The sequence below is a fragment of the Spodoptera frugiperda genome, chromosome 20 (genome assembly GCF_023101765.2).
Source record: "Spodoptera frugiperda isolate SF20-4 chromosome 20, AGI-APGP_CSIRO_Sfru_2.0, whole genome shotgun sequence".
NCBI classification, from domain to species: domain Eukaryota; kingdom Metazoa; phylum Arthropoda; class Insecta; order Lepidoptera; family Noctuidae; genus Spodoptera; species Spodoptera frugiperda.
The window spans coordinates 4,039,823-4,054,353 of NC_064231.1; the positions used below are offsets into that span (position 1 = coordinate 4,039,823).

Below are 14,531 nucleotides of genomic sequence, written 5' to 3' on the forward strand. Positions count from 1 at the left end.
CTCTTTATTCTCTCTTTTGAAATTAATTTTACTACCGTACTCAGAGTCATTTAATGATTACTTAACCCAGTCCTTAGCAATTGTTTTCGAAACAAAATCGTTACTAAGGAATAGTATCAGTAATCATTAAATGACTCTGAGTGCGGCAGTTAGTGTTAGATGGATCAAAGTACTGGGTCCTGGTTCATAACTGGGTCAAGGACTTATGGTAACGCCTAGACAAACGTATTGTGGTGACATTATATTTGTTGGAGGGGGTCAGCTAAGTGGAGCAACGATATCCGCAAGGCTGCTGACAGTGGTTGAATCCAAAGTGGAAGGGTCTGGTATAACAAGAAGTGGAAATGGGATATAATGATGAATAATGGTCACTACAGAAAAAACTTACAAAACATTTTGACTAAATAATATTTATTCATGTTATCACTTAGATATACAAGTAAGTACAAATATTATATTATCACAGAAATACGTTACATAATAATGTACTTCTCAAGTACTCAAAGCCCTGTAGGTATCAGTGCCCTTAGTACGTGTTTGCTTTACGTTTAACGTAATCGAAACGAGAACGCGTTCGGGGCTCCGATTGGCCGGCTCGAATGAATCAACCAATCAGAGCGCCGAACGCGCTCTGATTGGTTGATGCAAATTCATACTAAAGGTATTGATGACATTTTGTAAGTATTCATTAAAAAACCGCATATTTATCACAAAACATAATGCTTAAAGCGTGCTCTACCCCCATACATAAATGGCATTTCAACTCTATACATATAATTTTCTATTACCTCGTACGAATAGTTGAAATTGACATTCGATAAACTACATCAAACATTGAATTTTTCTATTCACTCGTTCGAAAAGAAATTGAATGTAATTATCTAGAGGGGATAGACCAAAAGAATGCTTGTATCGTAAGCAACTCATGAGTGGCCCATTCGTCATTATCTATCATTAAGATATAGGGTGACTGGTAATTAGTGAAAGCTCGCGCGCGCGAAATTTTGTTGTTTTTTTATTGTAATAAAAATAAAACTAATGAGTATACAAAAAAAAGTTTCTACGGGAAAGTTGTTTGTAATCATGAGTACAATCACGTGTTTAAATATCGTTCACTAATTATCAGTCACCCTATATAACGCAATTGAGATTATTCTACGAGGCGGTTAGACGGCTAAATAACAAATATTTTTGAGTACTTATACCTACTTAGTAACACAGATTAGGTATACAATTATACAACGGACGTAAAATATTTAAAACTTTAATCTAATATAATATATGTACCAGTCAAATTACCTAACATATAAATACAAACATCACTTGTAAAATGCTATTAAAATTGAAATCAGTAGTAAAAAAAGAAACTAAAAACACAAATAGCCTTACTCAGAGTTATTTAATGTTTACTTTACCTAGAACGTAGGAAATGTTTTCATAATTGTTTCTAAGTAATAACAGTTTAAGTATTTATTAAATGTCTCTGAGTATCTACAACAGTTGAACTTAAGCAATTCTAAGATTAAAAACCACAATTATGTGTTTTTTTTAATAAAACCAGACTGATTTGTCTATTCATTTCTTGTATTATGTATTATATATATGTATTAAAATAAAATATAGTAAAATAAAAATCGAATTTATAAGCCAGAATTACGCAACTGTAATACGTGATTCAAATGCAATAGGGTAGTATCTAATTTGTTTTTAATGTCCGTCTGGTGTTATATTTTTAAGTGTGGGAGAGCCATGCTTCGGCACGAATGGGCCGGCTCGACCGGAGTGATACCACGGCCTCACAGAAAACCGACGTGAAACAACGCTTGCGTTGTGTTTCGTTGTGTGAGTGAGGTTACCGGAGCCCCAATCTTCCCCATCCCCGATTCCCGAACAACAACCCTTAAATTCCTAACTCCCAAAAAGCCGGTAACGCACTTGTAACGCCTCTGGTGTTTCAAGTGTCCATGGGCGGCGGCGATTGCTTACCATCAGGTAATATGTCTGCTCGATTACCGGCTTGTTTCATAAAAAAAAAAAAAAAAAACATTAGCCACGCATTTTTTCTGTTCTTACAACATTAAATACTTTCGTACATTGATTTGGAATATTGTGTCACGTCATTTACTATATTTTATATGGTAACGTGACGTAACGACCTCCTGCTCCTAAACATAACTTCGTATATCTAAGTATTGTAACCTTATATGACAAAATAAAAAAGTACGTATCTAACATTTTTATACTGACATGGTCACTAGTAGATATTTCGGCACTGTTGTATAATAACAAAAACGAATAAATATGGTAAATATCCCGTTTTTAGTTCTAATGATATTAATATTTTTTAGTTATCTAACTGACAGACTAATTCAATTTTTAATTTTCATACACTATCTACTATGACATAGTAACATATAAACATAGTACGTTATATCTATTCATATTTTAAGTTACATAGAGTACATAGCCTTACCAGTATTGTGCTTATAATAATTGAACTTGTAAGGTATCTTAAACTGCTTTCTCAGTTTCCTACCCACCTCAAGAACTGACTCAGGATCGTTAGTCTTCATCCAGACAGCTGCAAAAAAAGTAATTACAATTATTGTAACATTATTGAAACAATGACGTAATTTGTATCTAGTAATAGAAACACTAGCTTTTTTTTGTGAGTGGAAAATCATCCAATGACTTCTCCCGCCTTTAGTGTCAGACTCTTACTTTACTGACAAAAACCACCCCGTTCCTTCTCCTGCTTTGAGCCGGAGCCCCGGTAACCTTTAACGTTGTCTGCAGCTCCAGAGAAACACTAGCTTACGGTAGTCTTTGATATTATATTTAACCTCGCCCCACATTAGTATTTTCTCCTGTGTTATGGGTGCGTTTACAAACATATAAGTTCACATACATATGGCACCCAGACACGGAACAACAATTTGTGAATCACACAAAGAGTTGCTCCGTACGGGAATCGAACCTGCGTACCAAACGTGCAATCGTCGTGCAGTATGTCGACTTTAAAGTTTAGAACATATAAAGTCTAAAATATATAAAGACGGTGTATAAATAATGTATTTGTATACTTACAGATTTTATTCTTATCTCTGACATTGACGACCACTCCACTTATATCGTCCGTGCACATCAAGGTAGCTCCGATTAGGATTAACACCTGAAATAACAAAACAATTGACCATAGATACATGTATTGTATGAAAATGGGATAAAACTTATTTAACAAGTTGACAGTTTTAGTGCGTTGAAACAGTAAAAGTGCATAATTAAACTCAAGATCTATCAGCTGTGCTATCAGTCACTCCACGAAACCTTTTCCATAACAGATTTATTTGTACCATTGATAAGCCAGTCGAAAGAATAAAGAGAAAACTCATTAGCCCCTTTTTATCCCCTGTAAGGTTATACCCATGAAGCAAGTACAAAGAGGAGATGCTATAATGTGATTGTGCACTGTGACACAAACAAATTGCCCTGCCCAATTTTATTATAAGTATAAAGGTGTAGATAGGTTATAAGAACTCAGAAAGTGGCACATTAAAATGTGGACAATTGGCAATGTTTTTGTAGTTTGGGACCAGCTAGCACAGAATACTACCGCTAGATGGAAAATAGAGAGGGGCGTAGTATGTAACGTCCCGCGCTCTCCATAAAGTCACGCATTATGTTAAATGGAAATCCAGTTATGAAATCTCTTCTTTGTATTTGCATTGTAGTTTTAAACCTGTGGTAAGACTTCAACAGTTAGACAACCTTGTGGTGTTGATTACAACCAATTGTACCTCCACTTAATAGTTAGATAATGTTATGAGCCTACGTATAAGTACTTTTATATAAAGCGTGTTGCACTAAGTTAAACGATGCAGTTAAAACGAAATATAAAATAATAAAGAATGAATTAGTCGAGTTATCTCGCCAAATAGACTTGTGAGGAAATCGTTAAACTTCAAATTTTATAAAGAATAATGCTAATTTCGAAAAAAATATATGGTGTGTAAAGAAAGAAACGCACATCATATTTTTCTAGGTCTTTTTTTTTTTTTTTTTTTTTTTTTTTAGGGTGGAAAATCATCCAATGACTTCTCCCGCCTTGGGCGAGGCGAGAGGGAGTGTCAGACTCTTACTGACTAAAAACCACCCCGTTCCTACTCCTGCCCGTCGAGCCGGAGCCCCGGTAAACCCGCTAGGTTGTCCGCAGCTCCGGATTAGGCATCAGCCCTACTGGGCCCCATCTGTGGTGGTCTGATGGCTCTTTGAGGCGCGCGCAGAACGCGACGCGCCGCACGCACGGGTCTGGTTCTGGTCGGGCGGCGAGCTACCCTTGCTCGTCGTCCGCAGACCCGCACTTACGGTGGCCGGAGATCGTCGCGCGATCCCCGACGCCCGGAGTGTCTCTCGCGACGGCTGGGGCGTGAAGAGGTTCGTTCTCTCACGCGCCCCGCCTCCTCCTTAGCTAGCATGACTGCTTCGCAGAAGGAGGAGACGGCATCCCAGTCCCCCTCGCTCCGCACCATGGCTTGTATCAGTGCCGGACGCGAGAGGGTGCCGTCGCCGACCACATCCCTGAGGACACGGCGGTGCTCAGCCCACGCAGGGCAGACCGCAAGCGTATGTTCCACCGTGTCCTCCGGGCGGTCTTCGCAGTGATGACACCCGGGCGTTTCCTCCCGCCCAATCAGAAACAGGAACCTACCGAAGCTTATGTCCGGTAAGCACCTGCGTCATGGCGGTAGGTGAGGACGCCGTGGCGCCTCTCTAGCCACTCCTCAAAGAAATAGACTTACCGCTGCAATTTTTATTCTAGGTCTGGATGTGATGTGCAATGTCCGACGACATAGAAAATATTCCTTGTACGGGCAAAATATAAAGAAAGGTACACAATGTCATACCGTGTCTGCCCAGATGGCGTCCATTTGTGCATTCGTCAGTCGATCAAGCATAATCAACCAACGGCCCCCTTTCTTGTTCTGAGGATCCTCCCACATTGGCTGGATGCCCTTCTTGAAGATCATGTAGTCCTGGCCCAACCTTAGCTCTGAAGGCACCTTCATGTGGTGGTAGAGGCTGAAGACAATTAAACTTAGTGTTTAGGACAATATTCGATAACATTTTGTGAATTTGCTATTTTGTTTTTAAGTGATCCACGTCGAAACGTGTATAGATTTAAATAGAGATAAAGGCAATAAAGATTACTGCATTGGAAATCTCTGTTGATTGTTGAAACGAGCAAAATTAATAGTAGGTACAAAGCAAGGCAACAATTAGGTACTACATAGTTCTTTTATAGTAATGTCTTGTTCGCACTTCTCTAGTATTTTAGTCAAGTAGCGAGTATTTAGTAGCTTTCTTTCCCTTCGATTTTCGCTAGCTACTATGTACTCCGCTACTGGACTAAAATACTAGCGTAATGCGAACAAGGCATAAGCGATTCAATACTTTGCCAAACCTCTAGAGCTTTTAAAACCATTTTAAAGTCAAGTGAGTGTAGATAAAAGACGTACCACCAATAATCTTCGACGGTGTTAAAATTGCTCAGTTCCACCAGATTATCCTCCCAATTCTGCTTGTCGCCCAGCAACAACCAGAAGCTCCACTCGTCTCGCAGTGGGTGCTTCATTCTCTCCGGTTGATCGCTGATGACTGACTGACTGTCCGATGACGACATTTTTGCAGAAACTGAAAGTAGTAAAGTCTACATTTAACACAAGAGCCTTTGAATATTGATGAAAAAAATAATGCTCGTGTTGTTAAATTTATCCCAGCCCGGCTAACGCAGGCAGTAATGAACCCTATTAAACAAAAAACCCTTGAAACCAATCTTAATATCCATCATAAACTCAAACTCAATAATTATTCAATGTGAAAAACTATACAACCCCAATCGAAGCTGTTATTTATTTATTTTATAAGTACTTTATTGCACACATACATGAACACATTTACATTGTAATAGTGATTAAAGAACAATGGGCGGTCTTATCACATATGACGATTTCTTCCAGACACCTTTGGTAGGTGTTACTATAGCATTCAAAGTACGGAATACAAAGCCAAACTCAATACCATTTAGTTCGTTCAATAATGCAATGGGCGTGGGCGCTAATATTGCAACTCAAAAGTACGAAATTTCACTATATCAATGTCGTCAATAATGCAATGGGCGTGGTCGCTAATATTGCAACTCAAAAGTACGAAATTTCACTATATCAATGTCGACCGATCGGAATTGAATTCAAGACTAAACCTCCATGTGCCTGTGCAAGAAATAGGTGGTTCCTTATTTGCATGAGGAGGTGAAAGTGCCATTTGATCGAAACACTAACTGTAACTAAACGAAACACACCTTAATAGTAAAAAAAATTACTTCAGAATACCTTAGAATCAAAAGTATAGGAAATCTAATTCTTGTAGAATTGTTAAAATAATATAATTTATATTGCAGATTATTGGTATTCAAGTGCACACGGTGCTAGTATCACAATTAATGCGTAACTGCTGCAGTGCTAAAGTCATTCCTGACGTCATCTTTCGCTAATCTAATCACTAATGTACTCGTCTACCAGATAGAAATCGTGAACAATAACATCGAATGTTCGAGAAAACTCTGTCCTTTGAGTTAGTCAAATCGGGGAATCCCCTACTAAGGGTGTCATAGGACATTGTGTTTTCAAAGCAGTATACGTATAGCATGATCAAGTCTCAGTCGTTTGTTATATATAATTTGTTATAGATGATGATTTTGTTATAGATAATATTTACTGGCTGAATCCGCCTTAGAAAATTAAAAACTTGAAACTTTGAGAAACATGTACCTACCTACTTTGGCAGATTTATAGTAATAGATAGATACTTAATTACTAAAGCCTGAAGTACGTACGTACTTATATTACCTAGGTACCGTACTTATGTACTTACATCGAAACATATCGGTCGTCTAAAGTGCAATAGGTATTCGTATGAATCATTGATAATAGTACACTGCCTACCTACTTGTTTAACAGAGACCTATACTAATTGCATGCATTTTAGATACTTAGGAACGTGAAGTATTTATTTAGTAAATAAAGTAAAGTAACAATGTCAAACAAATGAATTATAAATAGTACAAAGTATAGGTATCTTTGATCCACGTGTGATGCCGTGCCGTGACGCAGAATCTGCACATATTATTATGATGCGAATGATTACAAATCTAAATATAGGTACTTAGATTTGTTTTATACTATGCACCGATGTACCTTTATACCTAACACGTGGACACCACTATCTACATTCTTACTGCCGTATCCAAAGAAATGATTACCTACTTAAACTATTCCTTAGTAACGAAAACAGTTGCTAAGGAGTGGGTTAAGTAACCGTCAAACGACTCTATGTACGGCGGTTAGACATTGAATGGGACGAAAAGTTATAAGTACCTAGTTAGTGTCATAGTATTCTGTGGTCATAATTAGTCCTTCTTCCTATTGCACTGTTTTTGAAATGGACACCAGCTGATCAAGCTACCCCAAACTGTCAATAGAATCTCAACTTTATACCATAGAAATAAGGTTGGAAATTTGCATAATTATAATACACAATTCACTTTATACTTTGTAAAAGGATCAACAGACGTTTAGGTATGTAACTACTTCTACTTAAAAGGATAGTTCAACGTTTTAATAGGATAGTCTCCTAGTAATTATTATGTTATGATCAAACGTATTGTGAAATATTGTGAAACAAATAACGACTTCTGTAATAGCACAAAGAATTGCGAAATTTAGTAAATATGTAGGTACAGTATTTCATCACATGGAGATCGAACTCAAATCTTCCTAATTTGCTTGTCAAACTCGCAACCATTCAACTCACAATCACTTCACATCTAGCTATAAAATTAAAAAAAAAACTGACTTGAATGAAACTTTTCAACAACTAAACATAACCTGTGTCGTGAATAGCAATGTTTATCATGTTGATATGATTAATTGTTTTATTTACAAACTAGCTGGTGCCCGCGAACTCCGTTTCGCCAAGAGATGTTAATGCGCCAACAGAAGATAAAAAACTATTATAATAGAGTTATTTCCGTATGTTTTTAAAGTGAAGGTGTTGCATGCCAGTTAAATAACCACTTCTCATATATGTTGATCAGGACACGAGTTTCATGGAAACTTACCCCCCCCTTTTTCAGCCCCTATTAGGCATATTTTCCAAAAATCCTCATTGCATCATTCTTAATTTGTAACCAAATAGCCGAATATTAATTTTAATCGAATTAGCTTCAAAACTGACGGAGTTTCATACAAACTTACTCCTCCCCTTTTTACCCCCTTAAAGGGCGAATTTCCAAAAAAGGATAGCCTATATGTTAGCGAGGACTAATAGCTATATAACAAAAAAAGTTTCATCAAAATCCGTCCAGTAGTTTTTGCGTGAAAAGCGAACAACAAACAGACAGACAGACAGACAGACAAAAATTTTTTAAATCATGTTTTTCGCTTCTATTGGTTGAATAAAGATCCCCCATCTTATTTTTTCTTAAATATCTGTAATGTACAGACATGGAGTTGTTATAATTTTATTATATGTATAGATAATGATTACTTACTGATTTACAATAACGATGCACGTAGCTTCACTCACTGATAAATGAATATAATAAGACGAAATTTATACGAACACTGTATTTATAACGCTAGCCAGTACTTTTCAAGTCTTTGTGAATCACCGTTGTCATTGAAAGTCCCGATAACGCAACGTCAATGTTACTAGAGCTAAAAAATGATTTATTTTGGTAGTAAATTAAAGGAAACGTAGTTTATTGTATTCGACCGGTACTTTTTTAACAAAAATGTTTTTTTTGGATCATTTGTAACGTATTTTTTCTTCATAAATAGTCGCTTTTTCTTTTGTTAAGAAAAATGTTAATGTGTGCGGTAAGTAAATCTTTCGTTTCACTTGCACTACTTTGTCTTAGATTAGATCTAACTTAGTTAAATGTGTTCAAGAAGATCTACTTTAATTAACGCTGGGGAAACTATGGGTAAAAAGCTAATAAATAAAAACAACAGTTAAAATTTTTATACAAAATGGTATTTAATGTTTATAGTATACTTGCATCGTTGAAATGCTGTTACAATATGACCGACCAACGGCAGTGTTAAAAGCCAAGTGTTTTTCAATAACAAAATAATATATAATAAGTGCTAAATGTAGAAATAACGGTTATTTCCTTTATATAATACTAATAATTTAAATCCTGCAACCAAGCTAACACATTTCGACACAATTACATCTATAGATTACAACTAATGCACACTTAGTACAAAAGTCAGACTTAAAATTTAAGGTTTTCTAGCCACAGACGTAACATGCACGTTATATTAAGATAAATTATGTGAGACAACTCCTTAAATCAACCTAAATATCATAACTCCTGGTAGCTAATCAATGGTTAGAAAACACAACAACAATGTATGAGATAGCTCATATTATAGCTAAAATATCTCTTTCTCTTACACACAATCACTGTAAACCAGAATTCCTTTTCGAATTCAAAAAATCGAATTAACAGAAAAGGAAGACGTACGAGTGTCGGTAGGATGAAAAATCGACTAAATTAGATCAGGAAAGCGATTTTAGTCGATTTATCTGCCTTACTCACTCGCCACCAACAATATCATTCTAAGACATTTTAACTAGCCACCCCATACAACTGTTAACATCGAGTGTACAAACAAAGAGCAACTAAACAGTGTATAGATTCTTAGTTGCCGAACTATGTTTGACCATGGTGTCGCGGTGGACTTGGAAGCCGATTTTCCCATGAATGCCGAGCTGCTCTTTAATTTTTCTTCCAATTTCAATGTTAGCATGCTGCTTAGAAGTATCAGCTGTCCAGACTCCTGTAACATGAAAATATAATGCATGTTAATCTACTGCAACACATATTACAATTTAAAGGTCATTTTATTGTTTAGACACATAACGTAGTGGCACCAATGATCGACAAGCTCCAATGATCGACAATTTTTTTCTCTAATTAGAGAAAATAAGAGTTATAATAAGATTTTTTAATATGGTTATAATGTGGCTCAGACAATACGCTTCCTGCTATCATCCAGTGACATTTGAAAGAAATCCGCCTTTTTTTTTACAAATGGCCGTGTGAGAACTTAGTTCGGCTAGTGTTCCTCATAAAATAACGGCATTTCTAAGCGGATTCTGTAAGAACGTAAGTACAAAATATGTTCATTATTTTCATTTATTGAAACTTATATTAATTTGATGGTTTTTAAGCCGTATTATGGGAATGATAAGATCGATTTATGTTATAAAAAAAGTTAGGAGGTCATTTTTTTAACCTAAATTGCCGGTGTCGATTACTGGTCCTCAGAAATTGACTTGCTCCAATCATCGACGAGTGTCGATAATAATTTTATTAAAATTATTTTTGTGTAACCACGGAATATGGTTCTCTTTTCTTTGCAGAATTGTTATATATTTAAATTAGGTTGATCAAAGTAGAGTTACCAGTATTCGACACGATGTCGATTAATGGGATTGAAATGTGTCGATAATTGGTTCATACAGATGTCTCCAAGAAAAAAACTACATTTAATAATGAACATACATTTTATAAACTAAATTTAGTAGGTATTTTATACATTAAATATATTACACTGATAATAATTATTTCTGTTATAAAAATAAAATTTGTTTAACTGTGAAATAAATTATTTTTGGATTTGAATTTAAAATAATTGCTTAATTTTTTATGACTTAAGTACTTATATTGAATTTAAGTCAAAGGTCATGAATACTAGGTAAATACTTATCCATTTCGACACATTGCAATTCCATTAATTATTTGTTATATTTGACAAGAGAATACGGTGACCGACGGTCATCTTTTCTTTGCCGAATTGGTAGATATTTAAGTTACCAGTAATAGGTAATTGATTCTTACAGATGGCTCCGAGAAAAAACTACACTCTCAACCAGATTGAAGCTGTTAAGAATGGAGAAAAGATAGCAAGTGTGACGTTTCGGAGTACCAAGAATTACTCTTCATGACAAAATAACACGAAGAACTTCCATTGGTTGTAGTATGGGGCCAAGTACTAAATAAAATTAATTAATTTTAATAAATATGTAACTATTGTTGATTTCCCTAATTTGTACTTATTTAATCTTATCAGAGTGTATAGTTTTGTCAAAATAAAACAGTATTCAAGATTAAAGCTTATTTTGGTGAAGATTTTTAAAGTTTGTAGTCAGTGTTTTTAGACTTGACAAATTTTATAAAAACAATGTATGAGTACCTAAACATAAAAGACAAATAAATTAATACTTACTGAATTGTTCCTTTAGATTACGGTCTAACTAATGTATCAAATCAGTCTACTGTCTCATTGCGGTTAATAGTCGATAACTGATAATTGTCGATAACTGGGTGTCGATAACTGGTAATTGTCGATAACTGGGTGTCGATTATTGGAGTTCTAGTGTCGAATATTGGGGATTTTATTAATATTTATTATTTTTGGTTTTAATACTAGTCCACATCATATTTAAAAATAAAAATATAACCTATTCATATCTCAAGACATATTTTATCGTATACAACGTCACTTTTATTTTAAAACATAATAAAATACTCGTAATCTTAGAAACAAACACACCACCTTCTAAAACTGTCGATCATTGGTGCCATTACGTTAATTATATTTTTCTGACAAGTAAGGGTATAAGGAATCCCCACAAGTCTTGGACATTTTTTCTAAATATAAAGTTGCAAAAGGTCTGGCAATTAAATCATAATATAGACATTGATACTCACCAATTTTATCGAGTTTCGCCCTAACGTTAACCACGGCACCACAGATTTCGTCCGAATGATCAAAATTTTCACCAATCAGGAGAAGAACCTGTAAAGAAATCACATTATTAGGTTAATTTCAAAAGAGTAATAGATATACAAGCATAGATTTATGGTTTCTTAAAGATAACTTCACAGTCTGAGAAGTATTACAGTAGATAAGAGAATGACTTGTGAAGTTTTGTAAGAGGCATTGGCTTGAATAAGTACACAATTTATTTTTTTTACTATATAAATTCATCACATCTTATGTTGCTATGTAAAACTAATAGAGTTGATTGAAAATATGGCTTGAATCATAAGTGCCATGCTATTACTGTGTGCATTACATAATATGTATCATTTTACACAACTTAAATTTGCACTGTTTTAACAAATATTCTAACACCTATCCCCACCTAACATAGCTGCTTATAGTCATAGTATGATTCATCATTTTAACTGCATTTTATTCTGAACTAAGATTTATAGCTAGGTTTACTGGGTCAGGGCCAAACAAGCCAAAATGAGCTTCAAGGTAGACTCAAAATACATTTCAAACATTATGCAAGAAAGGAGTGTAAAACTAGCTTTAGGAGTATAATATTACAATCTTTAAGCAGGATTTAACAAGAAATCTTTGTTAAATAATGAGATTTGGCTTGTGTCACAAATTGTACATTTTCCTACTTTTATTAGTTACAACTTTTACCTGCCACTTGACCCACATACATTTTTCCTTTCAAAGGCTTGTCCTTACTATGAATTTGCAAAATTTCTAGTTTTTTGACTAGATAAAGGGAGAAGAGTTAACTAAAGTTAAAGATAGGGTGGTGGTAAACCAATGTATATTTTATATACTGAATCCTAAGACAAAATGACTTAGGGTGCTTTTCCACCAGAGATGTGCTATGTAGCTATGCTACAAAGATGGAATAGCTAAGCTGTGAAACTATGTGACCATTTCCACTGATACTAAGCTGTGTAGCTGTGGGAGGAAGATGCATAGCTCGAGTATGCGATGTATCAATAGTAGGGAAGCCATTGATAGCACCCATCTTTTCATATAAAAAACATGGCTTAGCTGAGTCCATTTCCACCAGTGCTAAGTTATGAATTACCAATGAATATGATTGGTGGAAGTCAAATACATTCACAGCAATGTAGCATAGTACATCTCTGGTGGAAAAGCACCCTAAGGTGGATATAACATTTAATTTGTGATGGAAGGTTTATTATGTAAATAAAATCTATAAAGAGTGTATAAAAAGCTAAAAAAAGGTGTGGACTTAAAAGACACAATTGGAAGCTTAAGAATCTTGATATAGTAATTTTATTATTTACTTTTGAAATAGTAAAAACATATGAGTACATACCACATCTAACCAGAAGCGGTCCAAATCAGAGTTACGCTGTTTCTTCTCAAGACTGATCAGCCATCTGCCGCCCATCTTGTTGGCATCATCCTCCCACATGGGACGGATGCCTTGCTTGAAGACCGCATAATCGTGTCCTTGACGCAGCTCTGAAGGTAGCTTAATGTGGTGGTACAGTCTGAAAATGAGATCACTCATATTAAAAGGTTTTATCATATAATTTACACGCTTTTTATTATGTTTACGTAATGTGAATAAAGGGGCATTATGGAAACATTATAATTATGTAATATACAATAGTAAAGATGCAGTCTTTGCATTAAAACAGAAAACATCTCCAAACTCCAAAATAAACAGTAAACTAGTGAAAGAGTAACACTCATTTAAGTTCATTTTGACAGTATTACAGTATTGTGCAGTAGTTAAAAGACTAAATATCTTCCATAGGTATGAAAATACAGATTGGTGCTAAGAAACAATTTCATAACAGTATCAATAAATAACATGTTATCAATGTAAATAATGGCAATTACAGAGAGATAGGTAGCTTCTTAGAGCTCTATCTGTCTTACTTGCACAAACTTACCTCCAGAAATCTTCAACTGTATCGAAAGTAGTAAGCTCTATCAGGTTCTCCTCCCATGTTTTGTTTCTATCATTGTCGTAGAACCAAAGACTCCAGGTGTTCTGCAGAGGATGTTTTATCAAGAACTCCGGCGGGACCTCCGCGTTAGTCGTACCCTTAGTTTCCGTCGTCGCAGAACCCTTGAACACACAAGTCGTCATACTTCAGACTCAAATCCTAACCTTAAAAACAAACTTATCAAGGCTTGATAGATATTAAAATATGACGTTTTAACTATTATTTAACACGTGAAACTAATATAGGTTTACGTAAAACTTCTAAACAGGCAAAAAACCACTCGTAATATGAAACAAATGCAACAGTGAAAGTAAGTGCAGCCACATCAGCATATCTTGTAAAAAGTAAAGGAAGTACGATAGAATTAATGCCAATTGCGGGTGGACGGTGTAATTTACGTCGTAAATAATTAGGACTACCCACCTCTACTTCTTCAGTATTATTACCAGCCATTGTGAAGTTTCATAAAATCTCACGATGCAACAATTTTTTTACAAAAAGAAAGACAGACGGAGGTGATGTTGCAAGGATATAAATTAAATGTTTTTCTTTTCATTTTATGTTAAGTTTTTAAATTGAATTTATTACAAACCAGTAACAGCATCGTTTTACAAACAAATATTTAACTAAATGTATATTATAAATAATGAAA

The 14,531-nt window shown here is 35.0% G+C and overlaps 2 protein-coding genes across 4 annotated transcripts; both read right to left on the minus strand.

Moving 5' to 3' along the window:
- Positions 1-389: 389 nt before the first annotated feature.
- On the minus strand, positions 390-8,730 carry LOC118262073 (eukaryotic translation initiation factor 4E1-like). Of its 3 annotated transcripts, none has more exons than XM_035573182.2 (5): positions 8,609-8,730; positions 5,517-5,691; positions 4,905-5,079; positions 3,088-3,172; positions 390-2,581 (listed from the first exon to the last, which is right to left on the minus strand). In XM_035573182.2, the coding sequence occupies exons 2-5, from the start codon at positions 5,678-5,680 to the stop codon at positions 2,451-2,453; spliced, it is 555 nt and encodes a 184-aa protein (XP_035429075.2). In that variant the 5' UTR covers positions 5,681-5,691; positions 8,609-8,730; the 3' UTR covers positions 390-2,450. The 3 variants fall into 3 exon arrangements, with proteins under 3 accessions (XP_035429075.2, XP_050557463.1, XP_050557464.1); XM_050701506.1 differs by lacking the exon at positions 8,609-8,730 and adding an exon at positions 7,797-7,927; XM_050701507.1 differs by lacking the exon at positions 8,609-8,730 and adding an exon at positions 6,079-6,128.
- Positions 8,731-9,071: 341 nt separating this feature from the next.
- Positions 9,072-14,464, minus strand: LOC118281840 (eukaryotic translation initiation factor 4E). Its single transcript, XM_035602596.2, has 5 exons — positions 14,303-14,464; positions 13,823-14,001; positions 13,237-13,414; positions 11,843-11,930; positions 9,072-9,905 (listed from the first exon to the last, which is right to left on the minus strand). The coding sequence occupies exons 1-5, from the start codon at positions 14,330-14,332 to the stop codon at positions 9,748-9,750; spliced, it is 633 nt and encodes a 210-aa protein (XP_035458489.1). The 5' UTR covers positions 14,333-14,464; the 3' UTR covers positions 9,072-9,747.
- Between the last annotated feature and the right edge of the window lie 67 nt (positions 14,465-14,531).